The 19,412-nt window shown below is 47.8% G+C and overlaps 1 protein-coding gene across 1 annotated transcript in view; it reads right to left on the bottom strand.

Moving 5' to 3' along the window:
- Positions 1-503: 503 nt before the first annotated feature.
- Positions 504-19,412, bottom strand: part of RIT2 (Ras like without CAAX 2) — a 123,393-nt gene continuing 104,484 nt past the window's right edge. Inside the window, exons 3-4 of the mRNA XM_060236609.1 lie at positions 2,028-2,101; positions 504-533 (exon numbers count right to left, since the gene is read on the bottom strand). Coding sequence (XP_060092592.1) covers positions 504-533; positions 2,028-2,101 — 104 coding nt within the window. The remainder of the gene's footprint in view (positions 534-2,027; positions 2,102-19,412) is intronic.

Raw genomic sequence — 19,412 nt, 5'->3', positions numbered from 1 at the left:
AGGAGGAAGAGAAGAAGAAGAAAAGGAGGAGGAAGAGAAGAAGAAGAAAAGGAGGAGGAAGAGGAGAAGAAGAAAAGGAGGAGGAAGAGGAGGAGGAGGAGGAGATTAGATTTATATCCCACCCTTCAGTCAGAACAGAGGGAAACATGATTGCTATCAGGATATTTTGTACAAATTGTAGACCAAAGAAAGGCGGGAAAGGCAATTCAATTTCTTTCGAAACAATACAGCAAGCAGGAAAACAGGGCTTGGAAACTGTAATTTTCCCCTCAGAAGACCAAGCCTTAAAAGGCCCATTAAAACATAATTACTGCCCAGAATGCATTTTCCTGATAAGCCGCAAAAAGCTTGGTTTGAAATCAGGCTTTGCGTCAGTTGTGGATTATAGAAACACATTTCCCCCTTCCCCTTAACAGTATGCTGGAGGATCTTTGATAGCAGTCCACTGACTCATCAGAAAAAGGCCGGGCAAACTGGGGAATAGTTGTGCCATTAAAGGCTTCTTAGCGGCAACATGGATCCCACTTCAGTACCTGAAGGGGATTATCAAAGGCCTTATCCTGGAGTAACAGAATATAGGCATTTTGTGCCCTTGGTGGACTGTACAAATCCACCTACCGAAATATCCCCGCCAGTATCCAACCGCTTTTGGTTTCCATCAGAATGTACTCTGGCTGTAGGGAAAACTTCCAAAGGCTCTTTAAGTGGAATCCAGACACCCTGAGGAAGCGCCACTAATTATAGCAGAAGAGATATTCTTTTGCCTGAAAAGCAACACTGAATTTCATTTGAGGTAAAATTCAGTAATTGCCTAGCAGGGCTTTTTTTTTTGTAGCAGGAACTTCTTTGCATATTAGGCCACACTAGGGTTGCCAAGTCCAATTCTAGAAATATCTGGGGACGTTGGAAGTGGAGCCAGGAGACATTAGGGGTGGAGCCAAGATCAAGGCTGCAACAAGCATAATTGAACTCATTTAAAGGGACGGCACACCTTTTCAATGCCTTCCTTCCATAGGAAATAATGAAGGATAGGGGCACCTTCTTTTGGGGCTCATAGAATTGGACCCCCTGGTCCAATCATTTTGAAACTTGGGGGGTATTTTGAGGAGAGGCACTAGATGCTATACTGAAAATTTGGTGCATCTATCCAGAAAAACAGCCCCCCCAGAGCCCCAGATACCCGCAGATCAATTCTCCATGATTTTCTATGGGAATAAATCTCCATAGGGAATAATAGAGTTCCCAGAAGACACTTCCCTCCCCTCCCCCCGCTTTCTGATGACCCTGAAGCGGGGGGAGGGCCTCTAAACCGGGGTATCCCCTGCCCCCACCTGGGGATTGGCAACCCTAGGTCACACCCCTCTGATGTAGCCAATCCTCCAGAAGCTTCCAGGGCTCTTCACACAGGGCCTACTGTAAACTCCAGATTGAGCTATCAGGGCAGGGCTCTCTTGCTTGGTTTTTTGCTAGTCTTCCTGAAACTCTGGAGACTTCCCTTGAAATTGTTCCAGCAATAGACTTCTCTCCAGGGCTTTTTTTGAGCAGGAACACACAGGAACGCAGATCCGGCTGGCTTGGTGTCAGGGGGTGTGGCCTTTTTCTACCCAAAAAGCCCCGTGTGAAACAATACCGATGCCAGGGGTGTGGCCTAATATGAAAATGAGTTCATGCTGGGCTTTTTCTGCAGAAGAAGAAGAAGAAAGAAGAAGAAGAAGAAGAAGAAGAAGAAGAAGAAGAAGAAGAAGAAGAAGAAGAAGAAGAAGAAGAAAGAAGAAGAAGAAGAAGAAGAAGAAGAAGAAGAAGAAGAAGAAGAAGAAGAAGAAGAAGAAGAAGAAGAAGAAGAAGAAGAAGAAGAAGAAGAAGAAGAAGAAGAAGAAGAAGAAGAAGAAGAAGAAGAAGAAGAAGAAGAAGAAGAAGAAGAAGAAGAAGAAAAGCCCTGCTTCTTTCCCCAGTCAATGGTGAATTTTCTTTTGGGCAAAATGTCGGTGACAACTTGAATTCGTTCGTGAAGAAAAAAACCTACTCACTTGCCCAGCGGTGTCCAATATGTCCAAGTATGCGGGTTTGTCATCTATTCGGACTTGTGTTTTATAAGCATCTTCTGCAGAGGGACAGAAGGAAGAAAAACAGCATTATAGGAAGGACGCAATCGAAATTGGCCTCCCCAGGCCCCAAAATCAACATTCCATTACAAAAAAAAAAAAGGGACTCTGTAATCTGCACTATTGATGCATTAAGAAATATGCCTAATTGTTCCTATTTTCCATTATTTTCAAGGCTTTTTTTTTGTAGCAGGAGCTCTTTTGCATATTAGGCCACACGCACCCTGATGTAGCCAATCCTCCTGGAGCTTACGGTAGGCCCTGTGAGAAGAGCCCTGTCAGGAATTCTAGCAGGACCTCCTTTGCCTATTAGGCCACACACCCCTGATGTAGCCAGTCCTCCTGGAGCTTACAGCAGGCCCTGTGAGAAGAGCCCTGTAAGGAATTCTAACAGGACCTCCTTTGCCTATTAGGCCACACACCCCTGATGTAGCCAGTCCTCCTGGAGCTTACAGCAGGCCCTGTGAGAAGAGCCCTGTAAGGAATTCTAGCAGGACCTCCTTTGCCTATTAGGCCACACCCCCTGATGTAGCCAATCCTCCTGGAGCTTACAGCAGGCCCTGTGAGAAGAGCCCTGTGAGGAATTCTAGCAGGACCTCCTTTGCCTATTAGGCCACACACCCCTGATGTAGCCAATCCTGCTGGAGCTGACAGTGGGCCCTGTACGAAGAGTCCTGTAAGGAATTCTAGCAGGACCTCCTTTGCCTATTAGGCCACACACCCCTGATGTAGCCAATCCTCCTGGAGCTGACAGTGGGCCCTGTACTAAGAGCCCTGTAAGGAATTCTAGCAGGACCTCCTTTGCCTATTAGGCCACACACCCCTGATGTAGCCAATCCTCCTGGAGCTGACAGTGGGCCCTGTACTAAGAGCCCTGTAAGGAATTCTAGCAGGACCTCCTTTGCCTATTAGGCCACACACCCCTGATGTAGCCAATCCTCCTGGAGCTGACAGTGGGCCCTGTACTAAGAGCCCTGTAAGGAATTCTAGCAGGACCTCCTTTGCCTATTAGGCCACACACCCCTGATGTAGCCAATCCTCCTGGAGCTGACAGTGGGCCCTGTACTAAGAGCCCTGTTAGGAATTCTAGCAGGACCTCCTTTGCATATTAGGCCACACCCCCTGATGTGGCCAATCCTCCTGGAGCTTACAGCAGGCCCTGTGAGAAGAGCCCTGTAAGGAATTCTAGCAGGACCTCCTTTGCATATTAGGCCACACACCCCTGATGTAGCCAATCCTCCTGGAGCTTACGGTAGGCCCTGTACTAACAGCCCCGTAAGCTCTTAGAGGATTGGCTACATCAGGGGGTGTGGCCTAATATGCAAAGGAGCTCCAGCTACAAAAAAATCCTTGGAAATAATGGAAAATAGGAACAATTAGGCATATTTCTTAATGCATCAATAGTGCAGATTACAGAGTCCTTTTTTTTTTTTTGGAATGGAATGTTGATTTTGGGGCCTGGGGAGGCCAATTTCGAAAGCCCTGGTTATTTCTTATGTGGGTTATTAAAAATCTTGCTTTGTACAATGTCTTCCCCCGGGTAGGGACATACAAAGACTTCCTCTTCCCCTTCCTTGAAAACCCCCCACGGCCTGTTTCCTTCTCTTTCCCACTCATCAGCCAGTTTAAAATTCCCTCATCCTGTTTTCAGTGTTCCCTCCTTCCTTTCCCTCGGCAGCGTCTCTCTGTGAAAACTCTTCCTGGTTTCAGTCATTGGGCTGGGCCAAGCCCACTCAGTAGAGAATACAGTTTGAAGGGCACACCGACCCTCTATCCTCCTCCCCACACTATTTTTTCCTTGTTCGCCTCCTGGCAGTCCCCATAACCGCTTCCTTTCCCTGCTTCCTTTTGCCTTTGCCACCCACCCACCTTTTATCTGCTGCCTGTATTCAGCTGTGCATATTAATTTGTTTCATTTTTACCCTTCCCTTTCTCCTCAATGAGAGCGCAAAGCCACTCACATTGTCGTCTTCTCCATTTTATTTCCACCACAGCCCTGTCTGCACCCTGAGAGCATGTCCAGTGAGCACCATGGCAGAGGGGGGATTCAAACTCAGGTCTCCAAGACCCAAGTCTAAAGCCTTACACACATTTCCACACTGGTTTTTGTGTGCTGGCAGATGCTGGATAGTAGCAAACAACCAGGTCTGCACAGGCCCGTAGCCAGAAAATTTTAGGTGGGGGGGGGGAACAGCGGATAAAATTTTAGCTGGAGGGGCTGAGGTAGGGTTGCCAAGTCCAATTCAAGAAATATCTGGGGACTTTGGGGGTGGAGCCAGGAGACTTTGGGGGTGGAGCCAGGAGTCATCAGGGCGGAGCCAAGAGCAAGGGTGTGACAAGCATAACTGAACTCCAAGGGAGTTCTGGCCATCACATTTAAAGGAACCGCACACCTTTTTAAATTTCTTCCTTCCATAGGAAATAATGAAGGATAGGGGCACCTTCTTTTGGGGCTCATAGAATGGGACCCTCTGGTCCAATCGTTTTAAAACTTGGGCGATACTTTGGGGAGAGTCACTAGATACTATACTGAAAATTTGGTGCCTCTACCTCAAAAAACAGTGCCCCCAGAGCCCCAGAAACCTCCAGATCAATTCCCCATTATACCCTATGAGAATCAATCTCCACATAGAGAATAATGCTCAGCAGACGTGAGAGGATGCAAGGACTACAAGTCCCAGCATGCACCTCGCGAAGGGAGGCCGGACTGGAGCGAATAGCAGTGGACGGTGGGCGGGTCTTTGTGACTCGGAGGAAGGGAGAAGCCAGGCAGGGAAAGAGACGCGACGCCGTTCCACCCCACCCACCCCGCTATCAGATTTTTAGAGAGCGGGGGATTAGGCTGCTAATCCAAGGGTACCCCGGCAGGGCGGGGGGGTTGGGAAGCCTAGGCTGAGGGGCCCAAAATGACACTTGACACATCACAAAGCATGAAGTGCGTCCAGACAGGGAAATGATGAATCTCTGGCTGGCGGACCAGGGAGAGAGATCTGTCTCACAACAACTCTCTTGGAATGCAAATGAGAAGGAGGTGGTTTCCAGGCCACAACCTAAGCCTCACACACACAGAGCTCTCCCCACACAAACACTATGTGGCAGCGGGTGGTGGTAAGCAAAGGGGGCAGATTGGAGGCCCTACAATGGAGGGGCCCTACAGATGGAAGGGGGGTTTGAATGGAGTGGCCTGGCCCCACCTGGGCCCCACTGTAGCTACGGGCCTGGGTCTGCATGTGGCTGCTGATGTACCTGGCTCCCAGTGAATGCTCCCTCAAAGACCAAAACAGTCCTGAAAAGGGCCCAGCTCCCTTCCTCTTCCTTCTACTGACAGAAACGAAGACTTATTTATTTATTTAGATTTATATCCCGCCCTACCCCACCGAAGCAGGCTCAGGGCAGCTCACAACACAGAATTCTAACAATAAAATCAAGAATTAAAATACATGAATAATTTACACAATAAAAATAAACACAATTCGTCAGCGTACTATCCTACAGTCTTCCTTAAAATTCAGATATTCAGATTCCGGTCAGTTGTAGGCCAACCGGAAGAGGACTGTCTTACAGGCCCTGCGGAACTGCCCAAGGTTCCACAGGGCCCTCACCTCTTCAGGCAGCTGGTTCCACCAACAGGGGGCTGTGATTGAAAAAGCCCTGTCCCTAGTTGACTTCAAATGGGCCTCCTTTGGCTCAGGGATTGTAAGGAGATTCTGAGAACCTGATCTCAGTACTCTCTGGGGAACACATGGGGAGAGACGGTCCCTAAGGTAAGCAGGTCCTAGGCCATATAGGGCTTTAAAGGTAATAACCAGCACCTTGTACCGAACTCGTTGATACCGAAGACTGTCAATACTGTTTGGTTGCCTACTGTTGTGGTTGTGCATTTGACTCTTAAAGCTACAGGCACAGATTTTATTACTGGGGGAGTCTTAACTACTTGTTTTTTAATCAAGTTTTTTGTTCATTTGTTGAACATATGAACATATGAAGCTGCCTTACACTGAATCAGACCCTTGGTCCATCAAAGTCAGTATTGTCTTCTCAGACTGGCAGCGGCTCTCCAGGGTCTCAAGCTGAGGTTTTTCACACCTATTGCCTGGACCTTTTTTTGGAGATGTTGGGGATTGAACCTGGGACCTTCTGCTTACCAGGCAGATGCTCTACTACTGAGCCACCATCCCTCCCGACGGTGTTTTTAGGTTTGATCTTTTTTACTACAAGCCTTAGGTTTGTTTTTGAACATAAGAACATAAGAGAAGCCATGTTGGATCAGGCCAACGGCCCATCAAGTCCAACACTCTGTGTCACACAGTGGCAAAAAATTTTATATACACACATACACTGTGGCTAATAGCCACCGATGGACCTGTGCTCCATATTTCTATCTAAACCACTCTTGAAGGTGGCCATACTTGTGGCCGCCACCACCTCCTGTGGCAGTGAATTCCACATGTTAATCACCCTTGGAATTCACTGCCACAGGAGGTGGTGGCAGTTTTTGTTTTGTTTTAAAATCAAATTTGTAGCAAGACCTGGCTGTTCATAGCCCAGTCTCTGGATTTAAGTATCCGCAGCTTCATCTATACACACCCTTAAGTATATTGATGGGCTACATTCAGAGAGTACTCAGTTGCTTCAACATTATTTTTCAACTCAGGGGTGAATTAAGGTGAAGTACGTGCATTGGTTATTTTAGGTTAAGGTTGTCTGAAGCATGCCTGGCTTCTTTCAGCCTTTCATATCGTAAGAAATCCCAGATTCCACTGATTTGTGTCGAATCATTTGTGCTCTTCTAAAAATACAGTCAAAAATACAGACTACTGCTGTGATTTTTAGACCTCCTGCCTTGGGGAAAATATCCCACAATAATTTGTTGGCCAAACTCCTTCTAAGTGTTTTGCCATAGAACTCCAGTGATGGATCTGTCATCCATGGATTGGTCATTTTAAAGCAAAGCCTTAAAAAGACATGAGTATTCATTTGTGCCCCGTGGCGCAGAGTGGTAAAGCTGCAGAACTGCAGTCGGAGCCCTCTGCTCACGACTTGAGTTCGATCCCAGCGGAAGCTGGTTCAGGTAGCCGGCTCGAGGTTGACTCAGCCTTCCATCCTTCCGAGGTCGGTCAAAGGAGTCCCCAGCTTGCTGGGGGAAAAGTGTAGATGACAGGGGAAGGCAATGGCAAACCACCCCGTAAAAAAGTCTGCCGTGGAAACATTGTGAAAGCAATGTCACCCCAGAGTCGAAACAACTGGTGCTTGCACAGGGGACTACCTTTACCTTTTTTTATTCATTTTTTAGAACTTTAGAATCATAGAGTGGGAAGGGTCCCTCCAGGGTCAACTAGTCAAACCCCCTGAACAATACAGGAAATCCACAAATACTTCTCTGAGTGCTGTTGAGTTGTCTGTTTTTAAAATGTGTTTTATTGTATTTTATTGTTTTATCATATGTTCTACTCCGCCTGGAGAAAAATTACTGCCTGACCCTAAAGTGGCAATCAGCATTACCCTAAGAACATAAGAACATAAGAGAAGCCATGTTGGATCAGGCCAGTGGCCCATCCAGTCCAACACTCTGTGTCACATAAGAACATAAGAGAAGCCACGTTGGATCAGGCCAATGGCCCATCAAGTCCAACACTCTGTGTCACATAGTGGCAAAAAAAATTATATATACACACACACTGTGGCTAATAGCCACTGATGAACCTGTGCTCCATATTTTTATCTAAACCCCTCTTGAAGGTGGCTATGCTTGTGGCCGCCACCACCTCCTGTGGCAGTGAATTCCACATGTTAATCACCCTTTGGGTGAAGAAGTACTTCCTTTTATCCGTTTTAACCTGTCTGCTCAGCAATTTCTTACCCTGGGTGCGTAAGAAAGGGGCATGAGAACTAAGGACTGATACAGCCCTTTCCTGTCCTCCTTGCTAATTGGTTACATTTTTATAGACTTTTGACTACCACCTGGAGGGGAATTTGTGTTTGTGTGCATGTGTGTGAAAAGGGGAACTAAACTTGTTTTAAACAAACACAACATAAGAACATAAGAGAAAGCCATGTTGGATCAGGCCAAAGGTCCATCCAGTCCAACACTCTGTGTCACGCAGTGGCCAAAATAGCCATGCACCATCAGGAGGTCCATCAGTGGGGCCAGGACATTGGAAGCCCTCACACTGTTGCTTCCCCCAAGCATGAAGAATACAGAGCATCACTGCCCCAGACAGAGAGTTCCAACATACAATGTGGTTAAGAGACACTGATGGACATCCACTCCATATGTTTATCCAATCCCCTCTATGCTTGTATATAATAAAATTATAAGGGAAGGCATGGTTTCACGGAACACAGTTTGCAAGTCACTGGCCAACTTAAGAGAAGCCATGTTGGATCAGGCCAATGGCCCATCCAGTCCAACACTCTGAATCACATAAGAACATAAGAGAAGCCATGTTGGATTAGGCCAATGGCCCCTCCAGTCCAACACTCTGTGTCACATAAGAACATAAGAGAAGCCATGTTGGATCAGGCCAATGGCCCATCCAGTCCAACACTCTGTGTCACACAGCGGCCAATATATATATATATATATATATATATATATATATATATAATATATATATATATATACATACATACACACACTGTGGCTAATACCCACTGATGGACCTCTGCTCCATATTTTTATCCAATCCCCTCTTGAAGCTGGCTATGCTTGTGGCCTCCACCACCTCCTGTGGCAGTGAATTCCACATGTTAATCACCCTTTGGGTGAAGAAGTATTTCCTTTTATCCGTTCTAACCTGACTGCTCAGCAATTTCATTGAATGCCCACAAGTTCTTGTATTGTGAGAAAGGGAGAAAAGGACTTCTTTCTCTACCTTCTCCATCCCATGCATTATCTTGTAAACCTCTATCATGTCACCCCGCAGTCGACGTTTCTCCAAGCTAAAGAGCCCCAAGCGTTTTAACCTTTCTTCATAGGGAAAGTGTTCCAAACCTTTAATCATTCTAGTTGCCCTTTTTTGCACTTTTTCCAATGCTATAATATCCTTTTGAGGTGCGGTGACCAGAATTGCACACAGTACTCCAAATGAGACTGCACCATCAATTTATACAGGGGCATTATGATACTGGCTGATTTGTTTTCAATTCCCTTCCTAATAATTCCCAGCATGGTGTTGGCCTTTTTTATTGCAAACGCACACTGTCTTGACATTTTCAGTGAGTTATCGACCACGCCCCCAAGATCTCTCTTTTGCTTCATAGTTGCTTCATTTGTTTAGTGATTGGATTTTTACATAAAATTTAAAACTTTTCTTAAAAAAAAAAGATGGTTATCTTTTTTTTCACAGGGGTAACCCATCCTCTTCCCTGTAGCCAAGTGGAAAATAACCACCGGCTAATATTTGTATAGATTATTTGACTTTGCTGTATATTCCAGGCCCTATCTCATTATTCATATTTCCGTGTTAAGGTTAAATGAAGCTGAAGCATGAGACAATATTTATACTGCAGGCAGGGCTGGAAATTATCTGCGTTGTTTAATTAAACAACAATGCAAGACAGGCGGTGTGTTTGTGGTGACTGATGGCGTGCGCAGTCAGCTGTGAGGCGAGAAATGGGGCCAAGAGCGTCCCACGTTAAACCCAAGAGAAGACATTCATCAACAAGAGCATATGGCCAGCCATGTACTAAGATGTGACCTGGCGAGACTGCTGCGACTCTGAGTCATTACCTTAGCTGGCTAATGCATGCTATCCTGTCAGAAATGTAGAGGGTTCACAAAAAAGAAACTTATCTGCCCTCAGAGCCTGGTTCACAGGTGGACATTGGTGGGCATCCGCCAAGGCCCCTGAGGTACATAAGAACATAAGAGAAGCCATGTCGGATCAGGCCAAGGGCCCATCCAGTCCAACACTCTGTGTCACATAAGAACATAAGAGAAGCCATGTCGGATCAGGCCAAGGGCCCATCCAATCCAACACTCTGTGTCACACAGCGGCCAAAAAACCGTGCCATCAGAAGGGGCCAGGACACTAGAAGCCCTCCCACTGTGCCCCCCTCCAAGCACCAAGTATACAGAGCATCACTGCTCCAGACAGAGAGTTCCAACGAAGTACAGAAGGACCCACCACTTTGCAGCAGCTGCATTCTTGTCTTAGCTATGGTGTGCGATTAGGCCAATGTTGGATCAGCCTTGTTGGATCAGGCCAGGGCTTTTTTGTAGCAGGGACTCTTTTGCCTATTAGGCCACACACCCCTGATGTAGTCAATCCTCCTGGAGCTTACAGCAGGCCTTGTACTAAGAGCCCTGTAAGCTCCAGGAGGATTGGCTACATCAGGGGTGTGTGGCCTAACAGGCAAAGGAATTCCTGTTACACAAAAAGCCCTGGATCAGACCAATGGTCTATCTAGTCCAACAGTCCCTCACACAGTGGCCAAAAAACCTGTCCCCACTGGTCGACCTCCTGATGGCACCTGGTTTTCTGGTCAGTGTGTGAAAGAGTGCTGGACTGGATGGACCATTGGCCTGATCCAAAATGGCTTCTCTTATGTTGTTATGATATTTTATAATCACCATCTTCAAGGGCTGTCATACGCAGGATGGTGTGGAGTTGTTTTATGTTGCTCCAGAAGGTAAGACCAGAACCAATGGGTTGAAATTAAATCAAAAGCGTTTCCATGCTCTACCACTGAACCACAGCCCCTCCTCAATATGGAGATCAGCATAAGAACATAAGGGAAGCCCTGTTGGATCAGGCCAATGGCCCATTCAGTCCAACACTCTGTGTCACATAAGAACATAAGAGAAGCCATGTTGGATCAGGCCAATGGCCCATTCAGTCCAACACTCTGCGTCACATAAGAACATAAGAGAAGCCATGTTGGATCAGGCCAGTGGCCCATCCAGTCCACCACTCTGTGTCACATAAGAACATAAGAGAAGCCATGTTGGATCAGGCCAATGGCCCATCCAGTCCAACACTCTGTGTCACACAGTGGCCAAAAAACCCAGGTGCCAGCAGGAGGTCCACCAGTGGGACCAGAACACTAAAACCCTCCCACTGTGTCCCCCAAGCACCAAGAATACAGAGCATCACTTGCCCCAGATAGAGAGTTCAAGCAATACACTGTGGCTAATAGCCACTGATGGACCTCTGCTCCAGATGTTGATCCAATCCCTTCGTGAAGCTGTCTATTAGGGCTGCCAAGCCTCCGGTCTGGGCGGGGATTCCCCAGCCTGGGAAGTTCCCAACCCACCAGAAGTGATGTCATTGCGCCAGCGATGTTGTGCGCCAGCTGCTCTAGGCATTTCTGGGAGAACTCTATGGCTTTCTCGGACGCTTTAGCCATTTGAGAGACTTGGCAACTCTACTGTCCATTCTTCAGCCCTTTGCAGAGTGTGGTTGTTGACCTGTTAACCTCTGCATTCAGTGCATTTCCGTATCTGTCTGAATTTAGGGGGATTGGCTAACAACTCTTACTCTGCCTTACAATACATGTTGCAAATTGCTCCTCATTACAATTACGACAACTATATAAATGCAAATCAAGCTTGGCACACGAATGCCATTCTCTCAGCAGCCTATCTGGTGTGTATTTATTTACTTCTGCCGCTCAACAGCTCCGAAGTTAATTCCTTTTTGAAAAGCAAATTGTGCCATAGGATATTATATTAAAATTAATTAAGTCCTCAGAATTCAGGCGGTGCCACGCAGCTGAAGTGCTTAAGTCTCCGATAAGGAAACAATAGACATGCAAATCAAGAGAACAAACGAGCAAACCGTACCGAGCAATACAAAAAGGAAAAAGAAAAAAAAATTACTGACTCTGCTCTAATTGTAAAACTATCTCTCACGTTCAAAAAGCCTGGCGTTCATTGCCTACAGATCTGCCTAGGGCATACTCCATTTCAGTAGGTCTTGAACAGGGAAAATAATGTTCCCACCGGTGTTTTCCTTCCAATTTCATCAGGGACATTTTGAGGATAGAAATACTTCTGGCAGGTTGATGTGGTGTGGTGTGGAGTGCCGTGAATTTGGCGGCCTGAATTAACTGTGAATGGATGATTGGTGGGCCTCTAGATAGCCAGGGATTACAGCAAGAAAATTGATATGTTTCCTTGGTCAATAGATTCTCTCACTTGCTCTGGTCCTTCTGAGCCTGGGAAGGTGGGTATGCTCTAGCTAGAGAGGATTTGTGTGTGGGGCGGAGGGGGGGGACGCTGGATCCTGGCTAGCAATTTGTTCTGAGACATGCAGATAGAGATTCCCAGGTAGTTAATGAGGGATGCAGCCTTGCACAGTCAGGAGGAGCATTTTCTGAAAATATGCTATTGGACAGCATCGGGTTGTGTGGCCTAATATGCAAAGGAGTTCCTGCTACAAAAAAGCTCTGTCCATAACCCTCCCTCCCTCCTCCCTTCCTTCCTTCCTTCCTTCCTTCCTTCCTTCCTTCCTTCCTTCCTTCCTTCCTTCCTTCCTTCCTTCCTTCCTTCCTCATTCTTTCTCCATCACTTTCTGTCTTTTTCTTTTTATCTTCCTTCTTCTCATTTTTCTCTCACTTCTTTTTTCCCTTTTTTTACTCCCTTCTGTTCTTTCTCTCATTTTTTTTTCTCTATCTCTTGCCTTTCTGCCTTTTTATTTCTTTTTTTCTACCTTCCTTTACTTTTTCTTTCTTGTGCTCCTTTCTCCCCATCTTTTTCCTACTGTTCTTTCTCTCATTCTTTCTCTGTCTCTCTTTCTTGTTCTTTCATTCTGTTTGTCTACCTTCCTTCCTTTCTACACATTCATCACCCCCCCTCAATATTTTTCTAGGGCCCATTGTATTTCTTCTTACAATGGGCTTCACTGCTAGTAAATACCCCCATCATCTCTTTTCTAAACTGAAGAGTCCCAGACTTTTCAACCTTTCCTCATAAGGAAGGGGCTCCAGCCCCCTAATCACCTTGGTTGTACAGATATAAGCATTCAGAGCCTATTGAAGCAAACAGAAACCTTACTGAAGGCAGCCAGTGGCTTATCACTAGCTGGCTTACTGAAGGCAGCCAGTGGCTCATCACTAGAGCATCTGCTTGGCATGCAGAAGGTCCCAGGTTCAATCCCTAGCATCTCCAGTCAAAAGGACCAGGCAGGAGGTGTTGGGAAAGACCTTAGTGGCTCATCACTAGAGCATCTGGGGATCCTGTGTAATAGTAGGAGATCTCCAGGTCCCACCTGTAGGTTTGCAACCCTAATCCCTTGTAATTTGGTAGTCCAGGAGGTTGCCTTGCTGACCCTTATTGTAGGTCCAACTTTGGAGAGAAGGAAGAGAATTTTTTACAATGGGATGGTGGCTCAGTGGTAGAGCATCTGCTTGGTAAGCAGAAGGTCCCAGATTCAATCTCCAGCATCTCCAACTAAAAAGGGTCCAGGCAAATAGGTGTGATAAACCTCAGCTGTTCAAGGGGAGGGATGGTGGCTCAGTGGTAGAGCATCTGGTTGATAAGCAGAAGGTCCCATGTTCAATCCCTGGCATCTCCAACTAAAAAGGGTCCAGGCAAATAGGTGTGATAAACCTCAGTTGTTCAAGGGGAGGGATGGTGGCTCAGTGGTAGAGCATCTGCTTGGTAAGCAGAAGGTCCCAGATTCAATCTCCAGCATCTCCAACTAAAAAGGGTCCAGGCAAATAGGCGTGAAAAACCTCAGCTTGAGACCCTGGAGAGCTACTGCCAGTCTGAGTAGACAGTATTGATTTTGATGGACCGAGAGTCTGATTCAGTATAAGGCAGCTTCATATGACCTATAAGGGAGGGACGGTAGCTATATGGTAGAGCATCTGCTTGGTAAGCAGAAGGTCCAGGTTCAATCCCTGGCATCTCCAACTAAAAAGGGGTCCAGCCAAATATGTGTGAAAAACTTCAGCTTGAGACTCTGGAGAAGGGGGGTGGCTGGACTTGCTTAATGTAAGAACCACATAGAATAAAACATCAGATGTTTGAGCTGCAAGACATGAACATCTGATGTTGGAGAACAAAGTAGGAGTCAAGTGCGCCTTTAAGACCAACAAAGTTGGCCTTAAAGACGCACTTGACTCCTACTTTGTTCAACTGCTTCAGACCAACATGGCTGCCCGCTTTGATCTATCTGATGTTGGAGAGCAGGACGGGAGGGAGGAAGAAAAAATAAATGGGGGAGGGAGGGAAGAGGTCAAAAGAAAGCAAAATACATTCTCCACGCTGCTGGCTGGCTCGGCGAGTTGATTTTATGACAAATGCTTTCCCCAAGCTGCCGAATGACGGGGCCGTGGGGGCTTCAAGAGCCACACAATAATGTGTAAAAGAGCCCACATGTGGCTCCCGAGCCACAGTTTGACCACCCCTGCTCTGGACAGCCGCTGCCAGTCTGAGTAGACAATACCGACTTTGATGGACCGACGGTTTGGTTCAGTATAAGGCAGCTTCATATATTCCTACGTTCAACCTCTGGCCCTTTTATTTCCGCTCAAGCCGGAAGTTCTTCTAAATGCAAGGCAGAATTGCGGCTTTAATTGATCTCTCCGCAATGATAGCAAGTGAATCATTGCTGCCCTTAATCTCCCACTTGGTCGCAAAACCATAGGGTTGACGGTGGAATGAAATTGCTACCTGCTATTCTCGTGCGCAGGAGGAGTCGGGTCGTGATTAACCAGGAGAGCCTTGTTCATGTATACCTTCCGAAGTGAACGCTTCGGCGGAAATGTGACTCCGGCGCGATTAATTATTATATTAAAGCCTGTTTGGGAAGTGGGTTCAGACTGCGGATGTTAGAAATGACTCATGTTTTTTTTTGTGCAGAGGGAGAGAGGCAGGAAACGGTGGCATGAAGAGCGTTGCTTTTCTTTGGTGTGGTTCTGGGGTTTTGTCACTGAAAAAACCCACCAACATTTCTGTTCCACTGGCATGAGGACAAGCGCCGGCCCAAAGAAGAATTCGATGAAATTGCTGAGCAGTCGGGTTATAAACGGATAAAAGGAAGTCCTTCACTCAAAGGGAGATTAACATGTGGAATTCACTGCCACAGGAGGTGGTGGCGGCCACAAGCATAGACAGCTTCAAGAGGGGATTGGATAAAAATATGGAGCAGAGGTCCATCAGTGGCTATTAGCCACAGTGTGTTGTGTGTATGTATATATATATTATATATATATATATATATATATATGAGAGAGAGAGAGAGAGGAGAGAGAGGAGAAGGAGAGAGAGAGAGAGAGAGAGAGAGAGATATTTTTGGCCACTGTGTGACACAGTGTTGGACTGGATGGGCCATTGGCCTGATCCAACATGGCTTCTCTTATGTTCTTAAGAAGAAGAAGACTGCAGATTTATAGCCTGCCCTTCTCTCTGAATCAGAGTCGCAGAGCGGCTTACAATCTCCTATCTCTTCTCCCCCCACAACAGACACCCTGTGAGGTGGGTGCGGCTGAGAGGACTCTCACAACAGCTGTCCTTTCAAGGGACAACCTCTGCCAGAGCTATGGCTGACCCAAGGCCATTCCAGCAGGTGCAAGTGGAGGAGTGGGGAATCAAACCCCGGTTCTCCCAGATAAGAGTTTGCACACTTCACCGCTACACCAAACTGACTCTTGCATGGCGTGTCAGGCAGGCGTCCCCCACTCCAGCACCCCTGGCACACTCCGCTCACTCCCTCACCCGCACTCGCCATGAGACGCCCTTCGGGGGACGGGTGGGATCGGGGCAGGCGGGGGAAGGAGTTGGCGGAGGCGGGGGGCAGGGAGGGAAACTAGGCAGTTGTTTTGGGTACTAGTAGAAGAAGAAGAAGAAGAAGATATTGGATTTATATCCCGCCCTCCACTCCGAAGAGTCTCAGAGCGGCTCACAATCTCCTTTACCTACCTCCCCCACAACAGACACCCTGTGAGGTAGATGAAGATATTGGATTTATATCCTGCCCTCCACTCCGAAGAGTCTCAGAGTGGCTCACAATCTCCTTTACCCTTCCTCCCCCACAACAGACACCCTGTGAGGTAGATGAAGATATTGGGGTTTATATCCCGCCCTCCACTCCGAAGAGTCTCAGAGTGGCTCACAATCTCCTTTACCTTCCTCCGCAACAACAGACACCCTGTGAGGTAGATGAAGATATTGGATTTATATCCCGCCCTCCACTCCGAAGAGTCTCAGAGCGGCCTACAATCTCCTTTCCTTTCCTCCCCCACAACAGACACCCTGTGAGGTGGGTGGGGGCTGGAGAGGGCTCTCACAGCAGCTGCCCTTTCAAGGACAACCTCTGCCAGAGCTATGGCTGACCCAAGGCCATTCCAGCAGCTGCAAGTGGAGGGGTGGGGAATCAAACTCGGTTCTCCCCAGATAAGAGTCCGCACACTTCACCACTACACCAAACTGGAGGGAGGGGAAGCCCAATTTAGTGCCCCCCCTTGGCAACCTAGGCAACCGCCTAGTTTGCCTAGTGGGTGAGTGGGCCCTGCATGAGGAGAATCCCACAGCTTTCGCCAATTTGACCCAGATGAGAATGACGCTCGGTGGGAGAAGGAAGCTACCAGTGGGTCCCATTGTAGAAAAAGCCCAGCAGAAACTTATTTGCATATTAGGTCACACCCCCTAGATTATGCCCATCATCAAATGTAAATAGCCTGAAATCTCCAGGTCCACTGGGGTTTTGGTAGCAGGAACTCCTTTGCCTATCAGGCCACACACCCCTCATGCAGCCAATCCTCCTGGAGCTTACAGCAGGCCCCTGTGAGAAGAGCCCTGTAAGGAATTCTAGCAGGACCTCCTTTGCCTATTAGGCCACACCCCCCTGATGTAGCCAATCCTCCTGGAGCTTCCAGCAGGCCCTGTGAGAAGAGCCCTGTAAGGAATTCTAGCAGGACCTCCTTTGCCTGTTAGGCCACACACCCCTCATGCAGCCAATCCTCCTGGAGCTTACAGCAGGCCCTGTGAGAAGAGCCCTGTAAGGAATTCTAGCAGGACCCTCCTTTGCCTATTAGGCCACACCCCCCTGATGTAGCCAATCCTCCTGGAGCTTCCAGCAGGCCCTGTGAGAAGAGCCCTGTAAGGAATTCTAGCAGGACCTCCTTTGCCTATTAGGCCCACACCCCCCTGATGTAGCCAATCCTCCTGGAGCTTACAGCAGGCCCTGTGAGAAGAGCCCTGTAAGGAATTCTAGCAGGACCTCCTTTGCCTGTTAGGCCACACACCCCTGATGTAGCCCAGTCCTCCTGGAGCTTACAGCAGGCCCTGTGAGAAGAGCCCTGTAAGGAATTCTAGCAGGACCTCCTTTGCCTATCAGGCCACACACCCCTGATGTAGCCAATCCTCCAAGAGCTTACAGTAGGCCTTGTAAGAAGAACCCTGTAAGCTCTTGGGGGATTGGCTACATAGGTGTGGCCTAATATGCAAAGGAGTTCCCACTGTTAAAAAAAAGCCCAGCAGGTGCCACTTGGAGGCTGGTAACCCTATAAGCTGGCAACCCTTTTTTCCCCCATTGAACTGTCCTGAATTAGGTTAGCACTCAAGCAGGAAAAGATGACCTTGAACGGGAAACTATTTTCAGTTCAGGAGCGCTAGGGTGGCCAGCCTCCAGGTGGGGCCTGGAACTCTCCTGCTTTGACAAGTGACCTCCAGCTGGCAGAGATCAGCTCCCCTGGAGAAAATGGCTGCTTGGAAGGGTGGGCTCTACGCCATTGGACCCTGCTCAGGCCCCTCCCCTCCCCAACGCCGCCCTCTCCTGGCTCCACCCCCCAACGTCTCCAGGTGTTTTCCAACCCAAACGCGGCAACCCTAAAAGAGCCCCACACATCCTTCCCTTCTCCTCCTCCTCCTCCTTCTTTTTCTTCTCCTTTTCCTTCTTCTCCTTGTTGTTCTTCTCCTCCTTCTTCTCCTCCTCCTTCTTCTCCTTGTTGTTCTTCTTCTCCTTCTCCTCCTCCTCCTCCTTCTTCTTCTCCTTCTCCTTCTTTTTCTTCTTCTAAAAACCCAATATGGCCCTTTGGGCTCTTTTAAAGGCCTCTGTATTCCCAAAGACCTATATAGTCCTCTGGGCATACAGAGTCTTTTAAAAGAGCCAGTTTGGTGTAGTGGTTAAGTGCACGGACTCTTATCTGGGAGAACCGGGTTTGATTCCCCACTCCTCCACTTGCAGCTGCTGGGATGGCCTTGGGTTAGTCATGGCTCTCATTGGAGTTGTCCTTGAAAGGGCAGCTTCTGGGAGAGCTCTCTCAGCCTCCCCCACCTCGCAGGGTGGTCTGTTGTGGGGGAAAAGGAGATTGTAAACTGCTCTGAGGCTCTGATTCAAAGAGAAGGGCAGGGTATAAATCTGCAGTCGTCGTCTTCTTCTAATGGAACACGATGCAGACCAGTGTTAGGTTGGCAAGGCCAAACCAGAAAAATCCCGCCTTTCCAAAAAACTGCCTTTCACCTTCCTCAGATAAATGTCTTGCATGAGCAACGTCTCCTTCTGAGCAACAAAGACCGGCAAGGACAATAGGCCGGGTTCTTTTCCCCTTTCAGCGTCTTCTCTTCCCTCCTGTTCCCCCAACTGATGCAGCTGCTTCAAGGTCAAGGGTTAATTGGTCTCTTCCCCTTGAGGGCCCTGAGCCCGCCCCTCTAGGCTGGGAAATACAATTGCCCCGTCGCAGCTGATCGCTCAGACCTAAAGTGCTTAAGGAAAGCGAAAGCTGTCGGAGAAGGAGTGGAGAGACACACATCATCTAGTGTCATCATTAATCACGTACAGAGTTCTTTTGCACCCGTCGGGCTGCACACATCTCCCCTCAAACAGAACTGTAACCTGGACATAGCCAACATTACTTGTTCTGTCCCAAAGGTTATTTATTCCTCCGCAACGGGAGTGGCCAAACTTGCTTAATGTAAGAACCACATAGAATAAACGGCAGATGTTTGAGAGCCTCAAGACATGAGCGTCAGATGTTGAACATATGAAGCTGCCTTCTACTGAATCCGACCCTCGGTCCCATCAAAGTCTACTCAGACTGGCAGCGGCTCTCCAGGGGTCTCAAGAAGAAGAATTGCAGTCTTATACCCTGCCCTTCTCTTTGAATCAGAGACTCAGAGCGGCTCACAATCTCCTTTACCTTCTCCCCCCACAACAGACACCCTGTGAGGTGAGTGGGGCTGAGAGAGCTCTCACAGCAGCTGCCCTTTCAAGGACAACTCCTACAAGAGCTATGGCTGACACAAGGCCATTCCAGCAGCTGCAAGTGGAGGAGTGGGGAATCAAACATGCTTCTCCCAGATAAGAGTTCCGCACACTTCACCACTACACTCTCAAGCAATGTTCCCTCTAAGCTGCAGAG

Source organism: Heteronotia binoei, chromosome 4 (assembly GCF_032191835.1).
Source record: "Heteronotia binoei isolate CCM8104 ecotype False Entrance Well chromosome 4, APGP_CSIRO_Hbin_v1, whole genome shotgun sequence".
NCBI classification, from domain to species: domain Eukaryota; kingdom Metazoa; phylum Chordata; class Lepidosauria; order Squamata; family Gekkonidae; genus Heteronotia; species Heteronotia binoei.
The sequence above is the reverse complement of the archived record's forward strand: the minus strand, read 5'-3'. Positions and strand labels throughout refer to the sequence as shown.